The sequence below is a fragment of the Pipistrellus hanaki genome (assembly GCF_964339955.1).
Source record: "Pipistrellus hanaki genome assembly, chromosome: 3".
Classification (NCBI taxonomy): Eukaryota; Metazoa; Chordata; class Mammalia; order Chiroptera; family Vespertilionidae; genus Pipistrellus; species Pipistrellus hanaki.
In genome coordinates, this window is record NC_140505.1 from 141,789,552 (window position 1) to 141,817,304 (window position 27,753).

Sequence of the window (27,753 nt, forward strand, 5' to 3'; positions counted from 1 at the left end):
GTTTGGCTCAATGGATAGAGCGTCAGTCTATGGACTGAGGGGTCCCGGGTTCGATTCCGGTCAAGGGCATGTGCCTTGGTTGCGGGCACATCCCCAGTAGGGGGTGTGCAAGAGGTAGCTGATTGGTGATTCTTTCTCATCGATGTTTCTAACTCTCTATCCCTCTCTCTTCCTCTCTGTAGAAAATCAATAAAATATATTTAAAAAAGGGGGGGGGAGGTAGGGAACATGATGGATGAAGTAGGGAGAAAAATATACCATTCACCTGTTATTTCTTCTCAGATTTTTTATTGCTCTCCCCTCTCCCCCCAGAGCTCTGGTGTGGCTCTCTTCAACCCCTGTTCTTGTCAAAGACCTCAAATACAGACAGAAGGAGACTCTGGCACCTCGTTCCCTCATCCATGCCTTTTTGCCCTGCTCATCCCAGGCATGATATACACTAGCCCTGCTTTTCAGCTCATTCTCTTTCCACCCTCCATCTGCTCTAAAGCACTTCTCTTCACTGCCAATAGCACTTGCCTCTGAGCATCTAAATGCCTCTCTTATATTTACACATTGCTCCTCCTCCTCCAACTAGCTCCCCCTCATTGGCTAGGAAAGCCGAGGGTGGCCCCCTTTGTCTGAATATGTCCTTCAGTCCCCAGTCCAATTGTGCACTTACCAGTTATTTAAGCATTCAAGTGTACCACCTATCCAGTATCAGTATGTACATGGTAAGTCTAAAAAAAATGAACGCTTTTAAAAAGGTATTACTCAGGAACTAGGTTTTCTAGGAATATGAGCAAAAATTAGTTAAATTCATAGTTTTTTCCATAATTGTATAAATACTCAAGGCACATGACACGCTTTAATTCTGTAGGCTAATGATTGGACCTCGGTTCATCCCAGACCCTGTGTTGCATGTTGTTGTTGTTGGTTGAAATGGCAACCACAATGCTTCCCACATCTCCTCCAGTCCATGAGGACCAGGTGGGGAAAATATGAGGTTCTTTTTTTTTTTTTTTTTTAATGTTTTTATTGATTCAGAGAGATGAAGGGAAAGGAAGAGAGATATAGGAACTGCCTCCTGCAGGCCCCCTCCTGGGGGTTGACCCCACAGCTGGGCATGTGCCCTGACCATGAACCAAACTATGATCTCCTGGTCAATCGCTTAGCCATGCCGGCCTGGCCAAATATGAGGTTCTTGACTTATCCCCACTAGAAGCCACATGGAGTGACATTTAGGGATTTGGGATCGCAGTTCCAGAGGCAAGTCAATGCTTTGAATGGAGCACTCATCGAGCACTGAAAGGTGTTCTTTCAGTGGCCTCTGGACCCCACGGTTGACCTAAAGTAGAGCCCCATCCTGCTTGAAAATGGATCTGTCAGAAACTTCCAGCAGCTGTGGACAAAGCCCACTCAGGTTCATGTCCAGAGACACAATCCCGGTCACTGTGTTCTATGCGAAAAGTGGTTGGACCATGTGAGAAATAAAGGAAAATGCTGCAGTTTGGTGCATAATGCATGTTCATAAACAGCCTAGTGATTAAGTAGTGAAATTTTGAAAGTTTCTATCTATACTTTTGAACCACTCTATATGTCACAGAAGGCTACCTTTTCTACTCCAACATTGGTGCTACTGTCTTATGTTCTTTATAAACGTGTGGCTGCATGTTTCTCTTTCAACGGGTGCTCCCTAGGGACAGGACTGGGTCTGTGGGATTTCCTCTGAACAGCATCATCCTGCAGGAGTAGGCACTTAGTGTTAAGCTTTTGATAGGTGATGACAAAAGCCTACATCCCTCATTCTCATCTGTCAGCTCCACCCAGGGAGGCAGAAAGACAAGGCAAATCCTTCTGAGGCAGATTTTCCATGAGCTCAGACATCAGGGGTTCCCTCCTGCTTTCAGCTATGCTGGGGCAAATGCAGTACAAATTAATCCCTGGCCTTAGACCACAGGTCTTCCTCATCCCCTGGCAATAAGAGACAACACCGGACTGCAAGGAGGCTCTCCTGGGAGAGAGTAGAGGCTGGGCTCAGCAAGCTGCTGGGGAGGCCAGCTGTCATTGGACTTACTCACACTGCTTGCTTCAGCCTCTCTCACATAGTTGTCTGAACTATCACTCTTTGCTCTAATCTAGTTAGGAAGATCTGGCCTTCCACGCCCTGTTACTCTGGGAAGATATAACTCCTCTGGGCTCTACTATAGAACATGATTCAGGATCAGTGTGGAGTTTTAAGTCAATTCTCTAGCCATCCAGTAAGCCCCACCACCTATGAACACAACTCACTCCTGGATGCCAAAGCAGAGGGCTAGACTCCAGAGGAGGAAAGAAGTACTACTTAGCTTAGTTGGGGGAGACCTGTCTAAAAGTGAATTAGGAAACACAGAGCATCTCCTCAAACCCAAGAAAGATATAGAAAATCAAGAGTAAATGAATCAAGTACAAAGTTGACCTTAACGGTGATGGGACCAGAAAAGAGTGGAATCAGAAATGGATCTGCCACAGGGTCGCTTCTCTCCAGCTCCTCCTTTACTGTCTCAGGAGCCCTCGCCATCTCCCATGAGCCCTCTCAACTGACCTTACTCATGCTCAGTCTCACTGGAATTGGACCCCAGGGCATCATTCTCTGGCAGGTGGTAATGGAAATTTTGAAGAAAAAAAAAGTATTTCGTTATAATATACTACATAATATGTAGATTAGAGAATGTCTTATAAATCTACCAAGAGGTGAAATACTTGTATTAGAAAATTGAACGATACTTTATATTGATGGTGCTGTCTGGTGTGCATGTCAAACTTGGGATTGGGTAATATGTTGAAGTTAAACCATCTTCTATGCTAACTGGTTGAATGTGAGGTTCCTGCTGCAATTAAATTATGTACTTCATTCAGAGATGAGTCCACCCTATCCTGGAAATAGATACAATCAGTTCTGATCTGGTCACCTGTGCTGGTTGATGGTAGCCTCCCCTGTGTGCACACAGCAGAGGACAGATGAGGACCCAACAGAGGAGCCTGACTCCAGAGGAGGGAAGCAGCAGCCTGCTGGGTTCCCGCCAATGACTCTGATTCTCCCTCTGACTTGTACTACTGCTACTTTCCAGCAACTTGGGCAAGATGTTGCCTAGGCATCTGCCTATGTGTGACTTCTAGGTGCTTACTAATGCTACTTTCATTTTCTTTCACTCCACCCCCTCATCTCTCTCTCTCTCTCTCTCTCTCTCTCTCTCTCTCTCTCTCTCTCTCTCACACACACACACACACACACACACACACACACACACATTCACACACACACACACAAGCTGCACCTGTGTTCTAGTTCTTGAAGCTTCTGGTGGGTGCCTGGATACACCAAGTCTTTTCCATACTTCCATTATAATAATGATATTAGCTCATCTTTATAGAGAACTTATGTACATGTACTGCTAAGGCCTTTACATTAATTATTTCCTGTAATCCTCACAACAATGAGAGATAGGTACATTTCTCACCCCCAGTTGACATCTGTAAAAATGAGTAATTTGCAGACAGACACATGAGAGTCTGAAGACTAGGTCTTCAGAGCCCATGCTTTTAACCAGGGTTTGGCAATTTTTTTCTTTTTTAGAATATATTTTTATTGATTTCAGAGAGGAAGGGAGAGGGAGAGATAGAAACATCCATGATGAGAGAGAATCATTGATCAGCTACCTCCTGCATGCCCCCTACTGAGGATTAAACCTGCAACCCCCTGGGGCATGTGCCCTGACCAGAATCAAACTATGATCTCCTGGTCTAGAGCTCAACAGTCAAACACTGAGCCACACCGACTGGGAGGCAGACTTTTTCCTGAAAGGGCCAAATAGTAAGAACTTTAGGCTTTGCGAGTCATACATTCTCTGTTACAACCACCCAACCCTGCCATCACAGCGTGAAAGTAGCCATGGCATTGACGTGGACATAAAACAGTGGGCAAATGCATGCTGCTCCCACCTGACTTGCCAACGCTTTCTACCCCACCTGATATCATCTGTGCCAAACCTAAAGCCTCAGGCCCAAGAAAAGTAGCATGTATCAAAGCTCAGTGCCACAGGAAGGAACGCTTCTTTCCCAGAACTTGGTGACAACACGTTTCTTGGTCAACCATTGTGCAACCAGGGTGGAGGGAGGGGAGCTTCTTCCGTTTCTTAAGGAGTTATCTCTTTCCACCCAGACGCTGAGTTAGCACCTCCTTTGAGTAGGAAATGCCCTGTCTTCCTGGATGCTGTGTCCCTGAAAACACTGGAAAGATGGGACTGCTTATAAAATATTACCAGGTCCTGTCCTCAGGTCACCCCAGTGTGGGAGTTTGTCTTTCTTCCTCTGGTTTCCCATTTAAACATATGTTTTCATAGAACAACATGCCTATAATTGCTCTCAGTGCTCATTGCACTCAGTTTTTAAGGTCTGGACTGAAAAAAAAAATGAGCATCATCCTTTAAACAAAACATACCACTCATTTGACAGCCTTCTCTCCTCTAAGAAGATGTGTAGAGATTTAAGATTTCAAGAGCTGAGATTAAAATATACACTTGGAATTTACTTGTGACAGCATCACACATGTAAGGGCACATTTTAATGATTCACTGCTTCTATATTCCCCTCAATGTTCTCTCCACACCCATTAAGATGTCTGATCCTTCAACCCTAAAAAAATATCAAAATCTGTGGGAATAAAAATTTAGTGAATTTCTTAATTTTTGTCCTACTCATTTTAGATTCTGTAAGTTAAAGTCTAAGTGAACATTCGCAAACAGCAGAGAAATAGTGTCCCATGAATTCCAGTTGGAAAAACAAGTTGACATTCTCATCAGTTCAATGGAAAGCACACTTTGGGAGGGAGGTACAGGCATGGAGCGAAACTCTGTGCAGAAATGTCTCTGTCTCTGGGCACAGTAGCCTTGGGTGAAGGTTCTTATCCTCTCGGGAAAGTAGCAATTGGGAAGCTTATTGAATAGGACAGAGAGCAATTATAATGTAAAGGTGCAACCCTTTTGCCCTTCTTGCCTTGCAAAGAAAAGTTTTAACTCCAAAGTATTCCCCATCCCATGACAAGGCCACCAGGAACAACATGCAACAGCTCCCAAAAGAAGGGCAGGTTCAAACGAGACGGAAAAAAACACTGCAGGCCACTTCTTGCTCAGGGCATTGAGCAAATACCTGTGAACCCTCAGAGACAGTCCCACCCTGATGAGAAGGGTGGTGCTGGGTAGAGCAGAAAACCTGTGTGGGAAGGGGACACACAGAGGAGTGGCTGAGTAAGCAGAAGGAAGATACAATTACACAAATCAGTGCCTTGTCTCCTTTGTTTGAGATCATGACTAACTCATGACTTCAGTGAATTCATATCCAGCCTTATTGTGTGGGGATCAAGACAAGGCTGGAGGGCAGGAGAATTTCTCCATGAATAAAGGAAGCCAAATATAAAATGTTCACATTTCATACCTTTCTAGGTGCTGGGGGTGACCTCACTATTTGTAAAGCCCAACCCTCCCCAATCTGCAAGCTCACCTTCCAGGACTGAGCCCAGCCCATTTCCACTATATATAAACTGCTGCCTGCCAACGCATCACACACCTGCTGCTCTCAGCTCTACCCTCCAGCTTCTCTCGCCTCCTTCAGCCTTCTCATCTTCAGGAACCATGTCGAGCAAATCCACCATCAGGACCCAAAGCAGCAGCCACCGTGGCTTCAGTGCCAGCTCAGCCAGAGTCCCTGGGGGCTGCCGCTCTGGCTTCAGCAGTGTCTCTGTGTCCCGCTCCAGGGGCAGTGGAGGCCTCGGTGGAGTGTGTGGAGGAGCTGGCTTTGGCAGCAGGAGCCTCTATAGCCTGGGGGGCTCCAAGAGGATTTCCATCGGAGGTGGCAGCTGTGCCATCAGTGGAGGATATGGTGGCAGAGTTGGAGGTGGCTTTGGCTTTGGAGGTGGAGCAGGGAGTGGATTTGGCTATGGCGGTGGATATGGTGGTGGCATTGGGCTCGGTGGTGGTTATGGGGGCTCTGGCTTCCCTGTGTGCCCCCCTGGAGGCATCCAAGAGGTCACAATCAACCAGAATCTCCTCACTCCTCTGAACCTGCAAATCGACCCCACCATCCAGCGGGTGCGGACTGAGGAGCGGGAGCAGATCAAGACCCTCAACAACAAGTTCGCCTCCTTCATTGACAAGGTAAGCCAGAGGACCTGTCTTCCCGTGGGGACTCAGGGTCTCCAAAGTAGAGGACCAACACATGTTTTCTCATGGGGAGACTAGGGTAGAGGAAAAAAGGGACTCAGACTGTGTCCCTCCTGGGATGCCAGATTAGTTCCATGTTGACCACAGGCAAAAGGAGATGGAAACCATTTAGAACTGCTGAATTTCTTAAATGTCTCTCATTCCTGTCCAGGAAGAATTCTCAACTTTTGATATCCATGAAACAAAGGGAAAACAATGAGAAAATGGAAAGAGTTAGCATTACCTTCTAAAGAATCTAAGACATTTAAAATAAAATTCCTTGGAAAACTGCTCTAGGTTTCTGGGCAAGAGGAAAAAGTGTGACAGGAAAATAAAAATAAATATATTTCTGCATGATTTAGAAAAAAAGACAAAAAAAAAAAAAACACAAAAAACACTTACATATCCATTGAAATACTAAATTTGTAGGACTCAGTAGCGACCATCGAGGAAGCTTGTTTTAGAAAAGACATGTACTAAATGAAACTTAGATTGTAATATAATCATAATAAGATTAAAATTTAGTAATCAGGTTCTAAAACTTAACATTCCTTTTAACTGAGGTATTATCTTTTTTAAAAGCTTTGTGCAATATATTTTTTTAAACTAGATGAGCGATTGTACTTGCCAAGAGAAAAAGAAGTAATGTTGGCAGTCACTGTTAAGTTTCCATAAATTAGGGCATGAGAGCATCTCAGTGCCCTTTGGAAATTTTCAGTGGTGAGATTGATGGGGAAGGGAGGAGAGGGGGGAGAAAAGCAGGACTGTCACATATACCTGTAGGCACTCTGTAGTAGCCCAGCACACATTTCTTTCTTCTATCATTCATCAGGTAAATAACCAAACTGTTCTTCCAGGTACGCTTCCTGGAGCAGCAGAACAAGGTCCTGGACACCAAGTGGACCCTGCTGCAGGAGCAGGGCACCAAGACCGTGAGGCAGAACCTGGAGCCTATGTTCGAGCAGTACATCAACAACCTCAGGAGACAGCTGGACAGTATCGTTGGGGAGAGAGGCCGCCTGGACTCAGAGCTCAGGGGCATGCAGGACATGGTGGAGGACTTCAAGAGCAAGTGAGTTAAGGAAAGATATGGGTTCAGTTGTCTAAAGTGCACACTTTAAGACCATTGGGTGTCCAGGTCCACTAGTGGCCATGATCTATCACAAAACATGTCCATGAAAATAAAAATCATAATTGTTGCTTAAAAACAAACCTGAAAGAAAAAAAAGGGCTATATGGGTAGATAGGGAGAGTAAAAAAGAAAACAATTTACAAACCAAAAAAAATCTTTGAGGCTTACTGTCAAGAAATCTGAACTTTGACATATCCATTATGGAAAGTTCTGACCCCAGGCTGCCTTTTCTGTATCAACGTCACCACTGACATATGCCTTTCTCACTTTAGATATGAAGATGAAATCAACAAGCGCACCACCGCAGAGAATGAGTTTGTGACTCTGAAGAAGGTGAGCTGATTACAACCAGGGGTTCATGTTTCTTTTCCGAAGGAGGAAAATCTAGATTCCTCCTCATATCTGAGAAGACAGAGGTGGGGAAGCAAAAGATGGGCAGATGGAGAAGGAGGGCTCAGCTCACTCCAGGGTGTTGGCTTATTCCCCAGGATGTGGATGCTGCCTACATGAATAAGGTTGAACTCCAAGCCAAGGTAGATGCTCTCATGGATGAGATCAACTTCACCAGAGCCTTCTATGAAGCCGTAAGCATCAACACCTTTGTTTGAGTTACTCTAATGGGGCTCTGCAAAAGGGTGGAAGATATTGGGGTTGGGAAGCTTGTAAACTTTACAGGAGAAAATGATCTCACCATTTTATGTTCTGCAGGAACTGGCTCAGATGCAGACCCACATCTCAGACACTTCTGTGGTCCTTTCCATGGACAACAACCGTAACCTGGACCTGGACAGCATCATTGCTGAAGTCAAGGCCCAATATGAGGAGATTGCTCAGAGGAGTCGGACTGAGGCTGAGTCCTGGTACCAGACCAAGGTGAGCAGTGACTGGGCAGCAGCTGATGAATTCCTGCATTCATTACCTCAACACCTATAAGGCTACCAGCCTCCACAGGGAAAATGTACTTCTAGGAACCTGAATGTGTACTTTGCACTGATAGAGTGTATGCTTACATTATTTATGTGCAATTCTGGTAAGTCAAAGAAACCCAAGCAAGAGGAAAACTAATGTAAATAAGAAACTAGTGCTCATTGCTTTAGCTTCACACTGATCCTGGCTCTCAGAAAATCAGTGCAGGACATTGCTGGTTCTGAATAGAAATAGAAAGGCAGTGGTTTCATGACAAGGTTGGTCTGAGATTAGAGTATCCAATGAGCTAGTAACATCAGCATTTCTAAAAATCCCTTCTGGAGAAGCCATTAGGCTTAATTTATTAAAATCCTGACACAGTGTGACAGTCACTGTTAACATGTAAAAGTCCACATACATCAGCTTCTCTCCCTCTTTGCTACAGTATGAGGAGCTTCAGGTCACAGCTGGCAGACATGGGGATGACCTGCGCAACACCAAGCAGGAGATTGCTGAGATCAACCGCATGATCCAGAGGCTGAGATCTGAGATTGATCACGTCAAGAAACAGGTATGGTGGGGACTAAGGAAAATAAAAGCATCCTTTCCTTGCTAGACCACCATGTGGTCATTAACCATCATTTGTGATTCAAGGGAATTTGGAAAACAATAGGAAGAGGACACAATGCAGTGTCTACCCTGAGTGAGTTCTCACAGGTAGTTGAGATGGATCCAAACTCAACAGCATGATAGAACCAAGTAGACAAAACCAGTTTTCCCTGTCAGAGCTGTACAATATAGTCTAGAAGCATTAAACAGAGATGACATGAGAACAGTTGATTTAGGAATGAAGGAAACTAGGAAAGAAAAGGCAGGCCAGGAAGTGAGGAAGATTGATGCAAATCTGCTCAAGATTCAAGGTAAAAAAAAAAATGATAGTCAACCAAAGACACTTGACAAAGACCAGTGTCACCTAAAATTGTAAGGTGGAAGAATCGCATCACCTCCATGAGAATGTTTGTGATTTTGTACAAGTTAGTGTGGCTGCTACATGAGATTATCAAAAACTGTTAAGATTCAAAACAAGTTGGTGGGTACACTTCTTCTTTTGTCCCCTGATGTAGTACCTTCCATCAGTCAGCCCCCACATCCTCATGCAGGGTGGCTAATACAAAGGGGCACAAGTTCTTTCAGATAAATCATAAGTTAGATAAGGTTTCTGGAAAGGGCAGAGACTGGATAGAAAGGGTCTGAGCTGCATTTCCATGCCATCTGGGCTCTGGCTCTCTTCCACACTGGGAAATAGGAACCACAGCTGGTTTCCTCTGGAGGACTAAACAAGCTAATGCAAGTTCATTCTGCTTATCTCCCCCTCTAGTGCGCCAGCCTGCAGGCCGCCATTGCTGATGCTGAGCAGCGTGGGGAGATGGCCCTCAAGGATGCCAAGAACAAGCTGATTGAGCTGGAAGATGCCCTGCAGAAAGCCAAGCAGGACATGGCCCGGCTCCTGAAGGAGTACCAGGAGCTGATGAATGTCAAGCTAGCCCTGGACGTGGAGATTGCCACCTACAGGAAGCTGCTGGAAGGCGAGGAGTGCAGGTGGGCAACTCACAACCTCCTCTGTCATCTGGGTCCTTCTCCATGATCTGTACATCATGGAGAAGTAAAGCTCCTAGTGATGGCCAAAATTCCTACTCTCAGAGAACCATGGAAAAGGCAGTTTCCCATGGGTTGTCCTCACATGGAGGCTTCCCACACTGGTCCAGTGGTGGTTCTCTGAGGTCTCATGGTCTCATGGTCTCTCTGTTTCCTTCTTCCTAGGCTGAGTGGGGAAGGTGTTGGACCAGTCAACATCTGTAAGTATCATTGCTTGCCTCCCTCCCTTACCCTTGAGTTCTTCTGACTTGGCTCAGGCTGGCAGAATGAACTCACCATATCTGTGTGTCCTTGTTCCCCTCCCCTTCACAGCTGTGGTGCAGTCCACCGTCTCCAGTGGTTATGGCAGTGCTGGTGGTGTCGGCAGTGGCTTTGGCCTGGGCGGAAGCAGCGGCTACTCTTATGGCAGTGGTCACGGCCTTGGAGGTGGCTTCAGTTCTGGCAGTGGCAGAGGCTTTGGAGGTGGCCTCAGCTCTGTTGGGGGCAGCAGTTCCACCATCAAATACAGCACCACCTCATCCTCCAGCAGGAAGGGCTACAACCACTGAAGGCCTCCAATTGGCTCTTGGTCCCACATTGTCTTAGGCCTCTTCTCCAGCTGCATGGCCTCCTCTTCAGTTTGCTTTTTCCCCCCTTGCTACTTAATTCTCTTAGTCCTAGAGTTAGAACTGAAGTTGCTAAGTTCCCTCACTTTTCCTCTCTTCTCATACCTGTTCCATCTGAACTTCATTTGCTTACCATCAGAAGGTTACTGGTTGGGTCGGACTTTAGAACAGAACAACTTCTTGCTTTCTACTGGCCCAGGAATTTCTCATATTCCACACAGTGGTCATGAAAGCACAAGTCACTAGTTCTAGAATGTACAGTCTGTATCCCTGCTATGTTTTCTCTGATATTGCTCACTTGAATTGCTAAATAAAGCAGATGTGTAATATAATGCATGTTTTATGCTGCCTTGATTTGTCACCAATGGATTTTGAGCTATATCACCTGACAAATTCCTTTTCATGAATGAAGAGACTCCCATTCCCCATGTGCCTCACTCCCCTTCTTTAGAGAACTTCAATAAACAGCACTTTGATATACTAGTAATCAAGAAAAATGAAGCCTGAGTAAAGTAGGTTGCCCACTCCTTACTGGTATTCCATGTCTGGAGATGTATCCTGAGAAAGTAGTGCAAATTCAGGATGTTGTACACCTTAGATGTGAATCCCAATAATCTTTATAACAGAAAAATGTGTAAACACTAGAGCTGATCTAATTAAGGAACCCATGATTCAGACTCACAGCTCAGATGTTGATTTCTTGAAGTATAAAGGCAAAACAAGAATGGTAATTCCCACCAACTTTTACTGTAAACCTGTCACAGAGACTCAAGGAACTCGATGTCTTTGTGCCTCCAAAGAGGGTCCCACATTCTCTCAGGTATGCCTGACCTGCTTTGACTTCTATGAATAAATATGGAAAATTCAGACACAGGTCAACAGTGTTCTATGAGCTTTTGCTTCCTGAGGGCAGTCACTGTTTCCAGTTCGTTGTGTTTCTTTTGTTTGTTTGTTTGGTCCCTAATCCGCAGGTTCTTATACCACAAAATTTTTTTTTAACTTAGCTAATTTGTAGAGGGTATTTCTGGATCCTGCTCTGTCAGAATCTTGCTGTGTTCAGCTCTAACCATTCCTCCAACAACATAGGGATCCTCTCATTTTGGCACCTATTTAGTTTCCGCCCAGAATTCCCCCAAAAAGCAGATATTTAATGACTGGCTTCCAAAGTGTAAGCCCACTCACCACACTTTTTATTGCATATCCACAAAGAATCTACATATAAAAGCTTAAGCTGAAACAACCAAAATGACAACTCAACAGGCTGTGTGGGGTGACCAGGCCAGCAGGGAGGGTAGTTAGGGGTGACCAGGCAGGTAGGCAGGTGAGCAGTTAGGAGCCAGTTGTATTGCTCACTTGTATTGCTAAATAAAGCAGAGTGTGAGAGGGATGTCCGACTGCCAGTTTTAAACCAGCAGTTGGATATCCCTGGGGAAATCCTGAATTGGAGAGGTTGCAGGCTGGGCTGAGGGGAACCCCCCCCCCCCCATGCATGAATTTTGTGCACCAGGCCTCTAGTAATGGAAATAAAATAATAAGGCAAATTATCTAGCATATAGAAATACACAAAAGAGGCTTAAAATGGTATATGGATATTAAAACTATAATAAATGAAAACTATAAACAACTACATGACAAATTGATAATTTATATAAAATAGGCCATATTTTTGAAAGATACAAAACTTAAAGAAGGAGAAATAGATCATAAGAATAGTCCTATATCTATTAGAGAAATTGAATAAATAATATATAACCTTCTATAAAATAAAGCACCAAGCCCAGATATTTTCATTGGTTAATTATACCAAACATGTAAAAAAGAAATGGTCCCAATTTTTGACAATCTCTTCTGGGAAAGAGAAGCAGAATGAATACTTTCTAACTTATTCTATGAGGCCAGCATTATTTAAATACCAAAACCAGATAAAGAGATTTCAAGAAAGAAAAACTACAGCCCAATACCTCTTATGGACATACCAGTAGACATGAGAATGCCCAACAAAATATGTATTATCAATTAAATCCTACAATGCATAAAAAGAAGTATATCCCACAACCAAGTGAGGTTTCTTTCAGATATGCAAGGCTGGTTCAACATTCAAATCAACCAGTATATCCCACCATAGCAAAAGGCTAAAGAAGAAAAATCATCTGATTGTATTAATAAATGCAGGAAAGGTATATGCTAAAATCCAACATAGTTAATGATTTTTTAAAATCTCAGCAAACAAGGAATAGAGGGCAACTTTCTCATCTTAATAAAGAACACACACTTTCTAGTGAGGACTTCCTCCTTTCCTTCTGCGATTGAGAACAAGGTAGGTATGTGTTCTCTATCCACTTTTATTCAACACTAGAGGCCCAGTGCATGAAATTTGGGCACAGGTAGGGTCCCTAGGCCTGGCCAGCAATCAGGGACAATAGGGGCCTTCCAGATGCTGCCTGGGGCCTTCCTTCATTTTGTGGTGGTCAGCACACATCATAGTGAACGATCGAACTCCCAGTCTCCCAGTCAAATTCCTGAGGGGACATTTTGCATATTAGCCTATTTTATATATATATATATATATATATATATATATATATATATATATATATATATAGAGAGAGAGAGAGAGAGAGAGAGAGAGAGAGTACTGTAAGTTCTAACTAGTATAATAATATGAGATAAATAAATAAATATCATACAGGTTAGAAATTAAGAAATAAATATGTCTTTATTATCATATGCTATAATAGCCTGTGGAGAAAATCAAGAAAACATTATCAAAAATTGCCTGGAAATAATAAGTCAGTACAGTAGTCTCCCCTTATCCACAGGGATAAATTCTAAGACCTTCGGTGGATGTCTGAAACCATAGATAGTACCAAACCACCATATATATATATATATATATATATATATATATATATATATATATATGCTATATTTTATTCCTATGCATACCAGTATATGCCTCTTCACTTAAAGGAAGTACTTTATGACTTCTCTTTGGCATATCTGAATTGCCAGCATCACTGGTTGGGGTTTTGAGGCCATTATAAATAAGAGTTACTTGAGCACAAACACTGTGATATTGTGACAGTTGATCTAATAATTGAGATAGATGCTAAGTGACTAATGGGCCAGTAGTATGTTCAGTGTAGATACAATGAACAAAGGAATGATTCACATGCTAGGTGGGACAGAGTGGAACAGCACAATATTTTATCAGCCTACTCAGAACAGAATGCAATTTAAAACTTATGCATTGTTTATTTTTGGAAATTTTCATTTAATAGTTAGGACCATGGTTCACTGTGAGTAACTGAACCCATGGATGGATAAGGGGAACTTCTGTATATAAAAATCGATTTTTTATTATGTCAGCAATGAAGAACTGAAAATGAAATTATAATTTTATAATAAAAGATTAAATACTTAGGTATAAATATAACAAACTATGTAGATAATTTATATGTGGAAAATTGTAAAATACTGATGAAGAAAATCACAGGTATAAACAAATGAAGAGATACTCCTTCATGAATTGGAAGACTTAATATCGTTAAAATACCAATTCTTCCCAATTTGCTATACAGATTCAACACAATCTCAATTGAAAGTCCAGCAATCTCTTTTGTAGATTCTAAAGATTCAAGTTAATTCTAAAGTCTATATGGAAAGGCAAGGCTAAATAGGTGAAGCACAGAGAAGGAGGGTTAGGGAAGGTTCTCTTCCGTATGATACTGTAATGGTGAATTCACAATGCTACGCATTTGTAAAAACTTATAGAATTTTGCAGCATATTATGAACCTGAATGGTAGAAATTTTTAAAAAGGATAACCTAGGAGGTTAGGAAATCCTAGGATGGAATGCATGATGTGAAATGAATCTCTCTGTATTACAAATGTGTAAAGCAACCTCATTGAAAGGTGTGAGGACTAAAAAGGCTGACTGACCTAAGTAATTTTGGAAATAAGTGAAATCTGCAAGACTAAAGGCTGTACATAAACACTGAGCTCTAGTTGATAAGGTTTTTTCCGCACTGGGGATATTGTTTAATAATTCTGAAACTGCTATTCACCTACACTGGGATTGAAGAATTAAGCAAGTAAAAGGCAGAAGGTTGGAGCAAGGTTTATCACTGTTTGTGTTTGAGGTTATAGATAAACAAAAAAAAAGGCTAAAATGATCCACATAGTAATGAATTAGAGTTGGTGACATCAGAATGAAGTTATGTTTAGTTTAATACAGATAGATGGTTACATATTTATAGAAATGTGCACATACAGGGGCTAGACTATAGTATATATATTTTTCTATCACCTAATGGTGCCTAGAAACAGTGACACCCCAATAGCAATGAGCACTTCTAGCTCCCAGATCTTGGCTTCCAAAACCATTACCCAGTATTAACGTGATGGTTAATTTTATGTCTTCTTGGCTGGGCTACAAGGTGTCCAGGTATTTGGTCAAAAATTATTCTGGGGGTTTCTGTGAGGATGTATTTATTTTATTATTTTTAAAATCTTTATTGTTGAAGTATTACATGAGTCCTCCTCCCCTCCCCCACCCCCCAATTAACCTCTTCCAGCTCACTCGCACCCCCTTCCCCCAAGGCCAAGCCCTCACCACTCCATTGTCTGTGTCCATGGGTTATGCATATATGCATACAAGTTCATCGGTTGATCTTTCCCACCCTCCCATGTCTTCCCTCTGAGGATCAACAGTCTGTTCATGCTTCTATGTTTCTGGGTCTAATTTTGATCTTCAGTTTATTTGGTTCATTAGATTCCACGTATGAGTGAGATCATGTGATATTTATCTTTCTCTGGCATATTTTGCTCAGCATATTTTCCAAGTCCATTCATGCTGTTGCAAATGGTAAGAGTTCTTTCTTTTTTATTGCCATGTAGTATTCCATTGTGTAAATGTACCATAATTTTTTTATTCCCTCATCTGCTGATGGGCATTTAGGCTGTTTCCAAATCTTAGCTATTGTAAATTGCGCTGCTATGAACATAGGGGTGCTTATATTTTTTCTGATGACTGTTTCAGGTTTCTTAGGATATGTCAATTGGGAGCTCCATTTTTAATTTTTTGAGGACATGCCATACTGTTTTCCACAGTGGCTGTACCATCCACATTCCCACCAGCAGTGTACTAGGGTTCCCTTTTCTCCACATCCTCGCCAATACTTGTCGTTTGTTAACTTGTTGATGATAGCCATTCTGACATGTGTGAAGTGATACCTCATTGTCATTTTAATTTGCATCTCTCATGCAAAGGAACTCCAAACTTGGATGATTGTGACTTTGAGCATTGTTTCATATGTCTCTTGGCTTTCTGTATGTCAACTTTAGAGAAGTGTCTATTTAGGTCCTTTGCCCATTTTTTAGTTAGGTTGTTCGTCTGCCTTTTGTTAATTTGTATGAGTTCCCTACATATTTTGGAGATTAACCCCTGATCAGATGTATCACTGGCAAATATATTATCCCATACAGTGGGCTTTCTTGTAGTTTTGTTGATGGTTTCCTTTGCAGTGCAGAAGTTTTTTTTTTATTTTGATGTAGTTCCATTGTGTATTTTCTCCTTAGTTTCCATTATCCTAAGAGATGTACCAGTAAACATATTGCTACAAGAGATGTCCGAGATTTTGGTGTCTATAATTTCTTCTATCATGTGAGGGTGTATTTAGATAAAATTAACATCTGAATTAATAGACTGACTAAAGTAGATTGCCCATCATAATATAAGTGGGCCTCACCCAATCAATTGAAGGTTGAAATAAAACAAAAGGCTGACCCTCCACTAAATAAGAGAGAATTTTCTTGCCAAATTATTTTCCTATTAGGGACTGGTGCTTTCTAGATTGGCAACAACTGTCTTCCTTAGGACTTGGACTGGGACATCAGTTCTGCAGATATTAGACTTGCCAACCTCCCAAAACCACATGAGCCAATTTCTTATAATATGTGTGTATACATGTCTATATATAAAAGTGTAATATGCATATCAACTGGACAGCAGAATGACCAGTCACTATGATCTGCACTGACCACCAGGGGGCAGACACTCAGTGTAGGAGGTGCCCTCAGCCCACAGGCCCCAATCACCCAATGGGGAACAAGGAACCTAGGGTGGTGGTGGCAGAACCATGTGGCACCAAGCCAAGACAGGTGTGAGTGAGCCTCACACACACAGAGGCAGGGGGTGGGGGTGGGGGGGAGGATAGAGGGGAGGAGAGTGTCAGCTGTCAGCAGCCAGGGAAAATCGGCCCTGATTGCAGGCCAGGCCTAGGGACCCTACAGTTGCATGAATTTTGCACACTGGGCCTCTTATGTATCTCATATATCTTCTATTGGTGTGTTTCTCTGGAGAACCCTGGCTGATACCATTGAAACTAAAGGCTCCTTTATTAGGAATGAAGGAGAAACTATTGTTTCTAGGAATGGGGTGGGAAATATATGATTACACAGGAGCATCTTTCAGTGCCATAAAGTAAGGAATTAATCAAAAAGCCCTCTGAAAGAGCTCCTAAAAGCCAAATTGGAACTATCTGAGCTAGAAGTTAATTAATTAAAACATATGATACAGTATTTGGTTATAATATAAAGTATAAAATAAATATTCATGGAGCATACTAATATGAATAAATGACTGGGTAATAATTACTAAGGGATGATAGATACTCTCATGCAGAGGAACTCCAAATCATTTACATAGGTGTTCCCACTTCAGAAAGGAAGAGAATAACTCTTCCCCTCTAAGTGAGGGTTGGAGGCAGGTCCCCATATGTCATGAAGTATCAAGAAACTCTGAAGGCAGCATTGAACAAGGAATCAGTCAAGGCTTACTGACTTCCTTACAAAGGAATAAGGGGTAAAAGAGTAACTTTACAGTAGAGAAATCTAATGAACATTTCCTCAACCAAGTGATCAAGGTTAATATCAACAGTGATGCCATGCTGACAGTGTGTACCCTTGATCTGATGAGGTGGGAATGGCACTTACTCTGTCTTCCTCTATTTGTGGTCCCCTAATCATAAAGAGTCAATACACCTCACTGTCAGACTACACACTGGTTGAACTCAGAGCATTCTTGTCACTGACTACATTTTTTAATCTAACTGCATAACAGTTATTATATCATAATCTAGTCCTTCCTTAATTAAATCTAATACCTATTTACATTCAGATTTAGATGAAAAAGTAATTATTACTTAGACATGCATGGACATATTTGTAAGTGAAATGACCTGATATCTGGATTTCCTTCAACAAAATAAATAGAGAATAAAGGTATAAAAAGTAGGGGAATTAGATTAAACCATAATGATAAAATATTGATAATCATTAAATCTGGGTAATTGGAATATGTTGGTTGAATGCTATTCTCTTTAATTGTATCTGTTTGAAATTTTCAATAATACAAATTTTATGTAAGTCATAAAGTAGTGTGTCATACTGAGAAGAGCACAGATATGTTTGGAATTAAATTTCTAGTGATGGGAAATACGATGTCCTGTAGGAACATTTCAGATGACCCACAACATGGTTCTAGAAAAGAGAGAAGCCCTGAGGTCAATGATATCTACATTGAATAAAATTATTTCAATGAATTACAAAAGAGGAAAATCAATATTTCTAACTTAAAATTATTAAATTAACATTTTAGTTTATATGTTAAATGTAAATATGTGGATGGGAGACTTCTGAATATAACCTAGCAGAGGAAAGGGAGGCATTTCCCGCTTCTCAGGATTTACCTAAAAACAATAAGAACAAGAAACATAAAGGTTAACTCCACCCTCAATCACACAAAAAAATCTTAAAATCCCTAAATTACTATATATATATATATATATATATATATATATATATATATATATATATATATATGACAAAGGTAAAGAATTGACTCACAATTATTAGGAAAACAGAGAGAGTAGCTTCCCCGAGCTGAAGATTTGAGAAAAAGCCAGTGGAAACATTCTAATAAACAAATCCAAACCAAGCAACAGGAAAACCACAAAGGAATGCCAGACAAAGCAAATGCTGAGGCTTTCCTACTTGCCAGGCACTATTGACTCATGAAACTCCCACTAAGCCGATGAAAAGGACACTTCCTCAGGTGCAAGTCCAAGAAGCTCATGTTGCAGCAGTCAGAACTGGGTGTGTGGGCTGGAGGCAGGTCCCCATATGTCATGAAGTATCAAGAAACTCTGAAGGCAGCATTGAACAAGGAATCAGTCAAGGCTTGCTGGCAGCCTTGTGTTGGGGAAGCAAAGAAAGACTATGAATTATGAACCACTTTGTGGCAATCTTCGTTGGTATGCTGAATTAAATATTAAAATAATTATTTACCCCAGCCTTGTGTCATAATGGGAATTCCTGTTAGCCTGGAGATGGCCTTGGCCCCTCCTCTCAGAATCCTTTCTGCAAATTCAGATCCAGAAGTAGCTCACCTCATTCAGAGATGAGCACTAGTCAGAAAAGAACCATTCCAGGGCCACCAGAAGATACTTTACTTTTTTACAAATTCAGGGACTAGAAAAAACAAAAAACACTCAACAGAAAAAGTCGCAATAAAATAACATTATATTGACTTTGAAAGTCAATGAAATAAATACCATGACAAAATCAAAAAAGAAAGGGGCAACATGATCTATATATAAAAAACCCTAATATGCAAATAGACCAAATGGCAGAACAGACAGACAACCGGTCGCTATGACATGCACTGACCACCAGGGGACATGTGCACCACTCACATGTGCTGGCACCACTCTCAACCACTGCTGATACCAGAGCTGCCACTTGCACCCACTGCTAGTCCCAGTCGCTTGGCACCATCAATGGGTGGGAGTGGCTGCTCCCAGCCCAACCGCCCCTGAGGGCTTCTCCACTTCCCCTTGCTCCTGAGGGGCAATCTGGACAGCAGCTGCCACTCACACCTGCTGCTGGCACTGGCCCCAATCGCTCCATACCATCAGAGGGTACTAGTGGGGCAGCACCATCAGTGTGTGAGAGTGGGGTGGCTTCAGTAAGAGTGGGAGTGGTGCTGCTGGCAGACAGGGGACCAGGGGCCTTGGTGGAAGGGGCTAGGCAGGGGCGTGGAGAATGGGCCAAGATCCACTCCTGTGCTCACTACAGCCTCACATCCCACAGTTCCTTTCAAGGTACACAAATTCATTCACTGGACCCCTAGTGAGACAAGAAAAGATTAAAACATTAGCCTGTAGAGCTCAGAAAAGAAGTAGGGGGGTGGGGTTATAGTCACCTGGCTGGCATGGCTCAGTGGTTGACCATCAACCTATGAACCAGGAGGTCATGGTTCAATTCCTAGTTAGGGCACATGCCCGGGTTGTGGGCTTGATCCCCAGGGTGGGTGTACAGGAAGTAGCCAATCAATGATTCTCAACATTGAGGTTTCTTCTCTCTCTCTCTCTCTCTCTCTCTCTCTCTCTCTCTCTCTCTCTCTCTCTCTCTCTCTCTCTCTCTCTCTTCCTCCCCTCCCTTTCCCTTCCTCTATGAAATGGATAAAAAAGGAGTTGTTGTTTTTTTAAAAGGCACAATAGAAATAAAGCCCTAACTGAAAGCAGTACAAAGAAAATAAGACATTGCTGAATGCATAATAAGAGACAAACAGGTGAAGGTGGAGAAAAGCCAGCATATATGAAAAAACAATCCTAAGTATTAAAAGAGAATCAAGAGGTGGGAGATAAAGTTAAGTAAAACATAATTGGAAAAGAGAATGTATGTGGGAGTGTAGAAGAAATAAGTCTGGCCGTGACATGATACATTTTATAAAGCAGGGTAATAAGTACACAAGGGCACATCGAGGTGTTATTCTACTTATCTACCTGTGTCAAATTTTACCTTGAAGAAAAGTCATTTTTAACTTTGTAATCAATAAAAAGAACAGGAATCTTTCTATTAGGCATATCCAACAGCCTGTATTGAGCTTCAGTATCTCTGCTGAACAAAATAGGTTGCAGAGGAGAGCACTTAGTACATTCTGATACACAAGCATAAAATGCAGAGCCTTTGTGTGATTCAGTGACTAACTCCTAGCTCACTGAATTGAGAATAGGCTTATTGTACTCAGATCAAGTCAAAGCTAGAAGGCAAGAAAATTTTCCCTGACTATAGGAAGCCAATATGCAATCTTCATATTTCATAACTTTTCTAATAATCCAGCTGTGATCTCACTGCTTGTAAAGCCCAACCCTCCCCAATCTGCAAGCTCACCTTCCAGGACTGAGCCCAGCCCATTTCCACTATATATAAACTGCTGCCTGCCAACGCATCACACACCTGCTGCTCTCAGCTCTACCCTCCAGCCTCTCTCGCCTCCTTCAGCCTTCTCATCTTCAGGAACCATGTCGAGCAAATCCACCATCAGGACCCAAAGCAGCAGCCACCGTGGCTTCAGTGCCAGCTCAGCCAGAGTCCCTGGGGGCTGCCGCTCTGGCTTCAGCAGTGTCTCTGTGTCCCGCTCCAGGGGCAGTGGAGGCCTCGGTGGAGTGTGTGGAGGAGCTGGCTTTGGCAGCAGGAGCCTCTATAGCCTGGGGGGCTCCAAGAGGATTTCCATCGGAGTTGGCAGCTGTGCCATCAGTGGAGGATATGGTGGCAGAGTTGGAGGTGGCTTTGGCTTTGGAGGTGGAGCAGGGAGTGGATTTGGCTATGGCGGTGGATATGGTGGTGGCATTGGGCTCAGTGGTGGTTATGGGGGCGCTGGCTTCCCTGTGTGCCCCCCTGGAGGCATCCAAGAGGTCACAATCAACCAGAATCTCCTCACTCCTCTGAACCTGCAAATCGACCCCACCATCCAGCGGGTGCGGACTGAGGAGCGGGAGCAGATCAAGACCCTCAACAACAAGTTCGCCTCCTTCATTGACAAGGTAAGCCAGAGGACCTGTCCTCCAGTGGGAACCCAGAGTCTCCAAAGTAGAGGACCAACACATGTTTTCTCAGTGGGAGACTGGTAGAGGGAAAAAGGAACTCAGACTGGCTCCCTCCTGGGATCCAATAGGCAGTAGCTGGTGGAAATCATTTAGAGATGTTGAATATCTTAAATGTCCCTCATTTCAGGCTAGAACGAATCCTCAACTTTTGATAACCCTAAAGCAAAGAAAAAGCAATGAGAAAATGGAATAAATTAACTTTACCTTCGGAGGAAAATCTAAGACATTAAAAATAAAAATCCAATAAAAATTGCTTTAGAGCTTGGATAGTGGAGAAAAAATAAAAGAAAAAGATATTCTAGCTGGATTAGAAAAAAAGACAGAAACACTTACATGTCTCCTAGAAACACTAATTGATTTTAGAAACAGAGAATGACCATTCAACACGGATGTTTTATAGGACACTCACGCACTGAATGGGCAGTTAGAATGGAATCCATTTATTAATTAGATTTAAATTTTAATTATTAGATTCTGAACATTTATCTGTGTCATAACTAAATAAAAATGTTGTGCTTTATATTAGGGAAACACTACTTTTAAACTAGATGTGTGATTGCACTTGACAAAAGAAATGTTGAAGGTCTCTGGTAGGTTCCGTTACTTAGAGGGTGAGAGCATCTATGTGCCCATGGGGGAACTTCACGGAGATCAGTGGGGTGTGAATAGAAACAGTTTGAGGGAGCAAAACTGTCAGCTTGAGCCTCTATGCCAGTGATCCTTAACCTTTCTAATGCCGCGACCCTTTAATACAGTTCCTCATGTTGTGGTGACCCCCAACCATAAAATTATTTTCGTTGCTACTTCATAACTGTAATTTTGCTACTGTTATGAATCATAATGTAAACATCTGTGTTTTCTGATGGTCTTAAGCGACCCTGCTAGCAAGTTCTCAACCTGTGGGTCACAACCCACAGGTTGAGAACTGCTGCTGTAGAGCCTAAGATCGTCGGAAAACACAGATATTTACATTATATACACAGCCTAATGCTGTGACCACAAAGGCCTGACAACTCACATGACTTTCTTCCTTTATCTGGCAAATAATCACTTGTTCCTCTAGGTGCGCTTCCTGGAGCAGCAGAACAAGGTCCTGGACACCAAGTGGACCCTGCTGCAGGAGCAGGGCACCAAGACTGTGAGGCAGAACCTAGAGCCTTTGTTTGAGCAGTACATCAACAACCTCAGGAGACAGCTGGACAGTATCGTTGGGGAGAGAGGCCGCCTGGACTCAGAGCTCAGGGGCATGCAAGACATGGTGGAGGACTTCAAGAACAAGTGAGTTTAGAAGAAATATGGGTCAATTTCCAGAATTGCACACTTCAAGACAAGGTTGACATGTGGTCATGATTTTGTAGCAAAATATGTCCATAAAAATGAAAATCACAAATATTGCTTAAAAACAAACCTGAAAGAAATGAAGCAAAAAACCATATAGGTGCATAGGGAGAGTAAAGAAGAAAACAATTTAGGGACCTCAATTTCATCTTTGAGGCATACTGTCAAGAAAGTTGCCCTTGGATATACCCATTATGGAAAGTTCTGACCCCAAGTTGACTTTTCTGTATCAATGTCACCACTGAAGTATGCCTTTCTTACTCTAGATATGAAGATGAAATCAACAAGCGCACCACCGCAGAGAATGAATTTGTGTCTCTGAAGAAGGTGAGCTGATTACAACCAGGGGTTCATGTTTCTTTTCCAAAGGAGGAAAATCTGGATTCCCACTCACATCTGAGAAGATGAGAGGTGGGGAAGCTAAAAGATGGGCAGATGGGGAAGGAGGGCTCAGCTCACTCCAGGGTGTTGGCTTATTCCCCAGGATGTGGATGCTGCCTACATGAATAAGGTTGAACTCCAAGCCAAGGTAGATGCTCTCATGGATGAGATCAACTTCACCAGAGCCTTCTATGAAGCCGTAAGCATCAACACCTTTGTTTGAGTTACTCTAATGGGGCTCTGCAAAAGGGTGGAAGATATTGGGGTTGGGAAGCTTGTAAACTTTACAGGAGAAAATGATCTCACCATCTTATGTTCTGCAGGAACTGGCTCAGATGCAGACCCACATCTCAGACACTTCTGTGGTGCTTTCCATGGACAACAACCGTAACCTGGACCTGGACAGCATCATTGCTGAAGTCAAGGCCCAATATGAGGAGATTGCTCAAAGGAGTCGGACTGAGGCTGAGTCCTGGTACCAGACCAAGGTGAGCAGTGATTGGGCAGCTGCTGATGAATTCCTGTGTTCATTCCCTAAATACCAGCAAGACTATCAGACTTTACAGTGTAAATGCACTTCTAATGAAGCTGTTGGCCTCTCACAGAATGTGTACCCTGCAACGATAGAGTAGATATTGACAGAATTTATGTGCAATTCTGGTAAGTCAAAGAAACTCATGCGGGAGAAATGCTGATGTAGATAAGAATCTAATGATTTTTGCATTAGCTTCACACTGACTCTGCCTCTCAGAAAACCAGTGCAGGGCATTGATGGTTCTGAAGAGAACTAGAAAGGCATTGGTTTCATGACAACATTGGTCTAAGATTAGTGTAGAGCATCCAATGACCTAGTATCAGCATTTCCCAAAATCCTTCTGGAGAAGCCATTAGGCTTAATTTAATAAAAGTGTGACAGTCGCTGTTAACATGTGAAAGCCCATATACATCAGCTTCTCTCCCTCTTTGCTACAGTATGAGGAGCTTCAGGTCACAGCTGGCAGACACGGGGATGACCTGCGCAACACCAAGCAGGAGATTGCTGAGATCAACCGCATGATCCAGAGGCTGAGATCTGAGATTGACCATGTCAAGAAACAGGTATGGTGGGGACTAAGGATAATAAAAGCATCCTTTCCTTGCTAGACCACCACATGGTCATTAACCATCATTTGTGATTCCTGGGAATTTGAGAGACAATAGGAAGAGGACACAATTCAGTGTCTATCCTGAGTGAGTTCTCAAGGTAGTTGAGATGGATCCAAACTCAAGAGCATGATAGAAACAGGTGGACAAAACCAGTTTCCCCTGTCAGAGCTATAAAATATAGCCTAGAAGCATTGAACACAGATGACAGAACAGTTGAATGGAGGAAACTGGGAAAGAAAAGGCAGGCCAGGAAGTGAGGAAGATTGGTGCAAATCTGCTCAAGATTCAAGGTAAAAAAAAAAAAATGATAGTCAAGCAAAGACATCTGACAAAGACTATTGTCACCTAAAATTGTGAGGTGGAAGAATCGCATCACCTCCATGAAAATGTTTGTGATTTTGTACAAGTTAGTGTGGCTGCTACATGAGATTATCAAAAGCTGTCAAGATTCAAAACAAGTTAGTGGGTACATTTCTTCCTTTGTCCCCTGATCTATATCTGCTGTAGTACCTTCCACCAGTCAGCCCCCACATCCTCATGCAGGGTGGTTAATAGAAAGCGGCACAGGTTTTTTCAGATGAATCATAAGTTAGATAAGGTTTGCAGAATGGACAAAGATTGGATAGAAAGGGTCTGAGCTGCATTTCCATGCCATCTGGGCTCTGGCTCTCTTCCACACTGGGAAATAGGAACCACAGCTAGTCTCCTCTGGAGGACTAGATTGCAAGTTCATTCTGTTTATCTCTCCCTCTAGTGCGCCAGCCTGCAGGCCGCCATTGCTGATGCTGAGCAGCGTGGGGAGATGGCCCTCAAGGATGCCAAGAACAAGCTGATTGAGTTGGAAGACGCCCTGCAGAAAGCCAAGCAGGACATGGCCCGGCTCCTGAAGGAGTACCAGGAGCTGATGAATGTCAAGCTGGCCCTGGACGTGGAGATTGCCACCTACAGGAAGCTGCTGGAAGGCGAGGAGTGCAGGTGGGAAACTTACAACCTCCTCTGTCATCTGGGTGCTTCTCCATGATGTGCAGCCAGTGAGCACAAATGTAAAGCTCCTAGTGATGGCCAAAACAGTAAAGCTCCTAGTGATGGCCATAATTACTACTCTCAGAGAACCATGGAAAAGGCAGTTTCCCATGGGTTGTCCTCACATGGAGGCTTCCCACACTGGTCCAGTGGTGGTTCTCTGAGGTCTCATGGTCTCTGTGTTTCCTCCTTCCTAGGCTGAGTGGGGAAGGTGTTGGACCAGTCAACATCTGTAAGTATCATTGCTTGCCTCCCTCCCTTACCCTTGAGTTCTTCTGACTTGGCTTGGGCTGGCAGAATGAGCTTACCATATCTGTGTGTCCTTGTCCCCCTTCCCTCCACAGCTGTGGTGCAGTCCACCGTCTCCAGTGGCTATGGCAGTGCCGGTGGTGTTGGCGGAGGCAGCGGCTACTCCTATGGCAGTGGTCACGGCCTTGGAGGTGGCTTCAGTTCTGGCAGTGGCAGAGGCTTTGGAGGTGGCCTCAGCTCTGTTGGGGGCAGCAGTTCCACCATCAAATACAGCACCACCTCATCCTCCAGCAGGAAAAGCTACAAGCACTGAAGGCCTCCCATTGGCACTTGGTCCCACATTGTCTCAAGGCCTCTTCTTCAGCTGCATGGCCCTCTCTTCAGGTTGCTTCTTTTCTCCTGTCTCAGATTTCTCTTGGTCCCTGGGTTAAGCTCAAGTTGCCAAGTCCTCATTTCCTTAATCTATTCCTGTTAGATCTGAGCTTTCATTATTCACTCTAAGAAGGTCAACAATCAGTGTCATGCAGACATGTAGACATCTTTTTGATGTTCCCATATTATTATCAGTTATATCAGTCTGCCATAATTCTGGTAAGAAAATGACCTATGCCCCATGAAAATTGAAACTTGACCTACATCATCTACAGAATGGGGAATCTTGCCTTTGATGTCTGACTGCCCTACTCATTATAACTCCACACAGGAGTTGTCCTTAGGACAAATAAGTTATCTTTCCATCAGTGTCCCTAGATGATATTGACACAACACTCTTATGTACAGAGTTATATTACTGCAATATTTTTCTCTGCTCTTTGCTTTCTTTTGTGTTCAATAAAGCATATTTCTAATACAAAGAATCTGTGTTAGACTAGTATCTCTGATTGTGTATCGGTTCTGAAACTTTCTCATACCACACAATGGTCCTCATGTTCAGAGAACCACTTCTCAGCCCCACTGACAATTTACCTTGCTTCATGCCCAACTGTATCAGTCAGCATTGTGTGATACTCAGCTATTCTGTGAGTCAATGACTACCAACAACTATTCAGTCATCTGCTACTCAAGTCTCTTTTTCAGAATGAAGAGTGTTTAGAGAAAAGGAAGCCAGGGTCCTGGAAGCTAAATCAGCATAACCTCATAATTGAGGGGTTTTGTCTTTCAAGCTCCATCATTTGGTGGCTTTTTCTCCACCCAGATCTCTGAGACTCTCATAGATACCCCTCACTACTCCTACCCAGAAACAAGGAAACACTGTATTGACCCAGCAAGAGAGGCCAATTGGTAAGAGGCAAAATGCTTGATTCCTCTCTATGATAATGAAGACTTTTGCCACAAAGCTAGTTGCCCTTACTAGTATATATCATCTTGAGATGTATTAAACCAGTTAGTACCAAAGGGAAATATCCCCAGATCACGGTAGATGGATTAATAAAGCCACATAGTGCTAAATGAGTTGGGAAAGATTTCCTTTGCATCCAAAGACAGTTGGATTCACTGAAGAAGTTCTCTTGACAAATGCTGGTTAAAATTTATAGACCTGCAAATTTGATGGTCTGTTAATTACATCTCCATAACTTTGAAATAAAATAAGTCAATAAAATATATTAATAAAAGCTCTTTTCAGAGCTTTGTTCTGAAAAGCTATTGGCAAAAAGATAAGATTGAACAATGGTCCATGTGGACAAGCAGGTAGGTGGTTCTAGCTGAGAACAATCTCCTTTTGTGATGAGATATCCAAAAACCATTTTCAGTGTAAAGATGCATGCAAATTTTGATAAGCAAAAATAGATTTTGGAGATTCATTAAACTCTTCCCAAATATCAGTGTCAGGATTATATTTTGACTTTTAGACAGAAATGGATTCTATCTTTCAGGCCATGTTTGTACAAGCTTATTCTAGAATTTGGCTAATCAGGTATTTTATGCCCAATCTTATCTATAGGCATAAATAAATAAATAAATAAATAAGCAAGGAAAACTCCTAATAACAACTACAATCAACTCAGTTAAAATAATATTTTTATAATCTGAAATCATGGTACAATCCCTGTGAGTCAAGTTACAGACTAGCCTTGTTCCATGGTTGCCTGCAGGTTGGTGAGAGTCTTGCTGCTGAGTTGGTCACTAAGCAGAAATTTGGGGCACAAAGA

At 42.6% G+C, this 27,753-nt stretch overlaps 2 protein-coding genes across 2 annotated transcripts; both read left to right on the plus strand.

Annotated features, from left to right (window-relative positions):
• The first annotated feature begins 5,583 nt into the window (after nucleotides 1-5,583).
• Nucleotides 5,584-10,850, plus strand: KRT6A (keratin 6A). The gene is made up of 9 exons (XM_084877427.1): nucleotides 5,584-6,170; nucleotides 7,073-7,287; nucleotides 7,620-7,680; nucleotides 7,836-7,931; nucleotides 8,056-8,220; nucleotides 8,699-8,824; nucleotides 9,632-9,852; nucleotides 10,075-10,109; nucleotides 10,222-10,850. Exons 1-9 carry the CDS (start codon nucleotides 5,649-5,651, stop codon nucleotides 10,455-10,457), a joined length of 1,677 nt encoding a protein of 558 aa, XP_084733553.1. The 5' UTR covers nucleotides 5,584-5,648; the 3' UTR covers nucleotides 10,458-10,850.
• A 9,945-nt stretch (nucleotides 10,851-20,795) lies between these two features.
• LOC311619252 (keratin, type II cytoskeletal 6A) lies at nucleotides 20,796-26,446 on the plus strand. The gene is made up of 9 exons (XM_084877429.1): nucleotides 20,796-21,403; nucleotides 22,530-22,744; nucleotides 23,071-23,131; nucleotides 23,289-23,384; nucleotides 23,509-23,673; nucleotides 24,158-24,283; nucleotides 25,086-25,306; nucleotides 25,552-25,586; nucleotides 25,699-26,446. The coding sequence occupies exons 1-9, from the start codon at nucleotides 20,882-20,884 to the stop codon at nucleotides 25,914-25,916; spliced, it is 1,659 nt and encodes a 552-aa protein (XP_084733555.1). The 5' UTR covers nucleotides 20,796-20,881; the 3' UTR covers nucleotides 25,917-26,446.
• Nucleotides 26,447-27,753: the final 1,307 nt, after the last annotated feature.

Excerpts from the sequence above, each read along its gene's own strand:
- KRT6A (XM_084877427.1), top strand. The coding sequence starts at position 5,649 with ATGTCGAGCAAATCCACCATCAGGACCCAAAGCAGCAGCCACCGTGGC. Across the intron at positions 7,681-7,835 it reads AGTTTGTGACTCTGAAGAAG|GATGTGGATGCTGCCTACAT; the intron begins GTGAGCTGATTA and ends CTTATTCCCCAG. Across the intron at positions 8,221-8,698 it reads AGTCCTGGTACCAGACCAAG|TATGAGGAGCTTCAGGTCAC; the intron begins GTGAGCAGTGAC and ends TCTTTGCTACAG.
- LOC311619252 (XM_084877429.1), top strand. The coding sequence starts at position 20,882 with ATGTCGAGCAAATCCACCATCAGGACCCAAAGCAGCAGCCACCGTGGC. Across the intron at positions 21,404-22,529 it reads TCGCCTCCTTCATTGACAAG|GTGCGCTTCCTGGAGCAGCA; the intron begins GTAAGCCAGAGG and ends TTGTTCCTCTAG. Across the intron at positions 25,307-25,551 it reads CTGGAAGGCGAGGAGTGCAG|GCTGAGTGGGGAAGGTGTTG; the intron begins GTGGGAAACTTA and ends CCTCCTTCCTAG.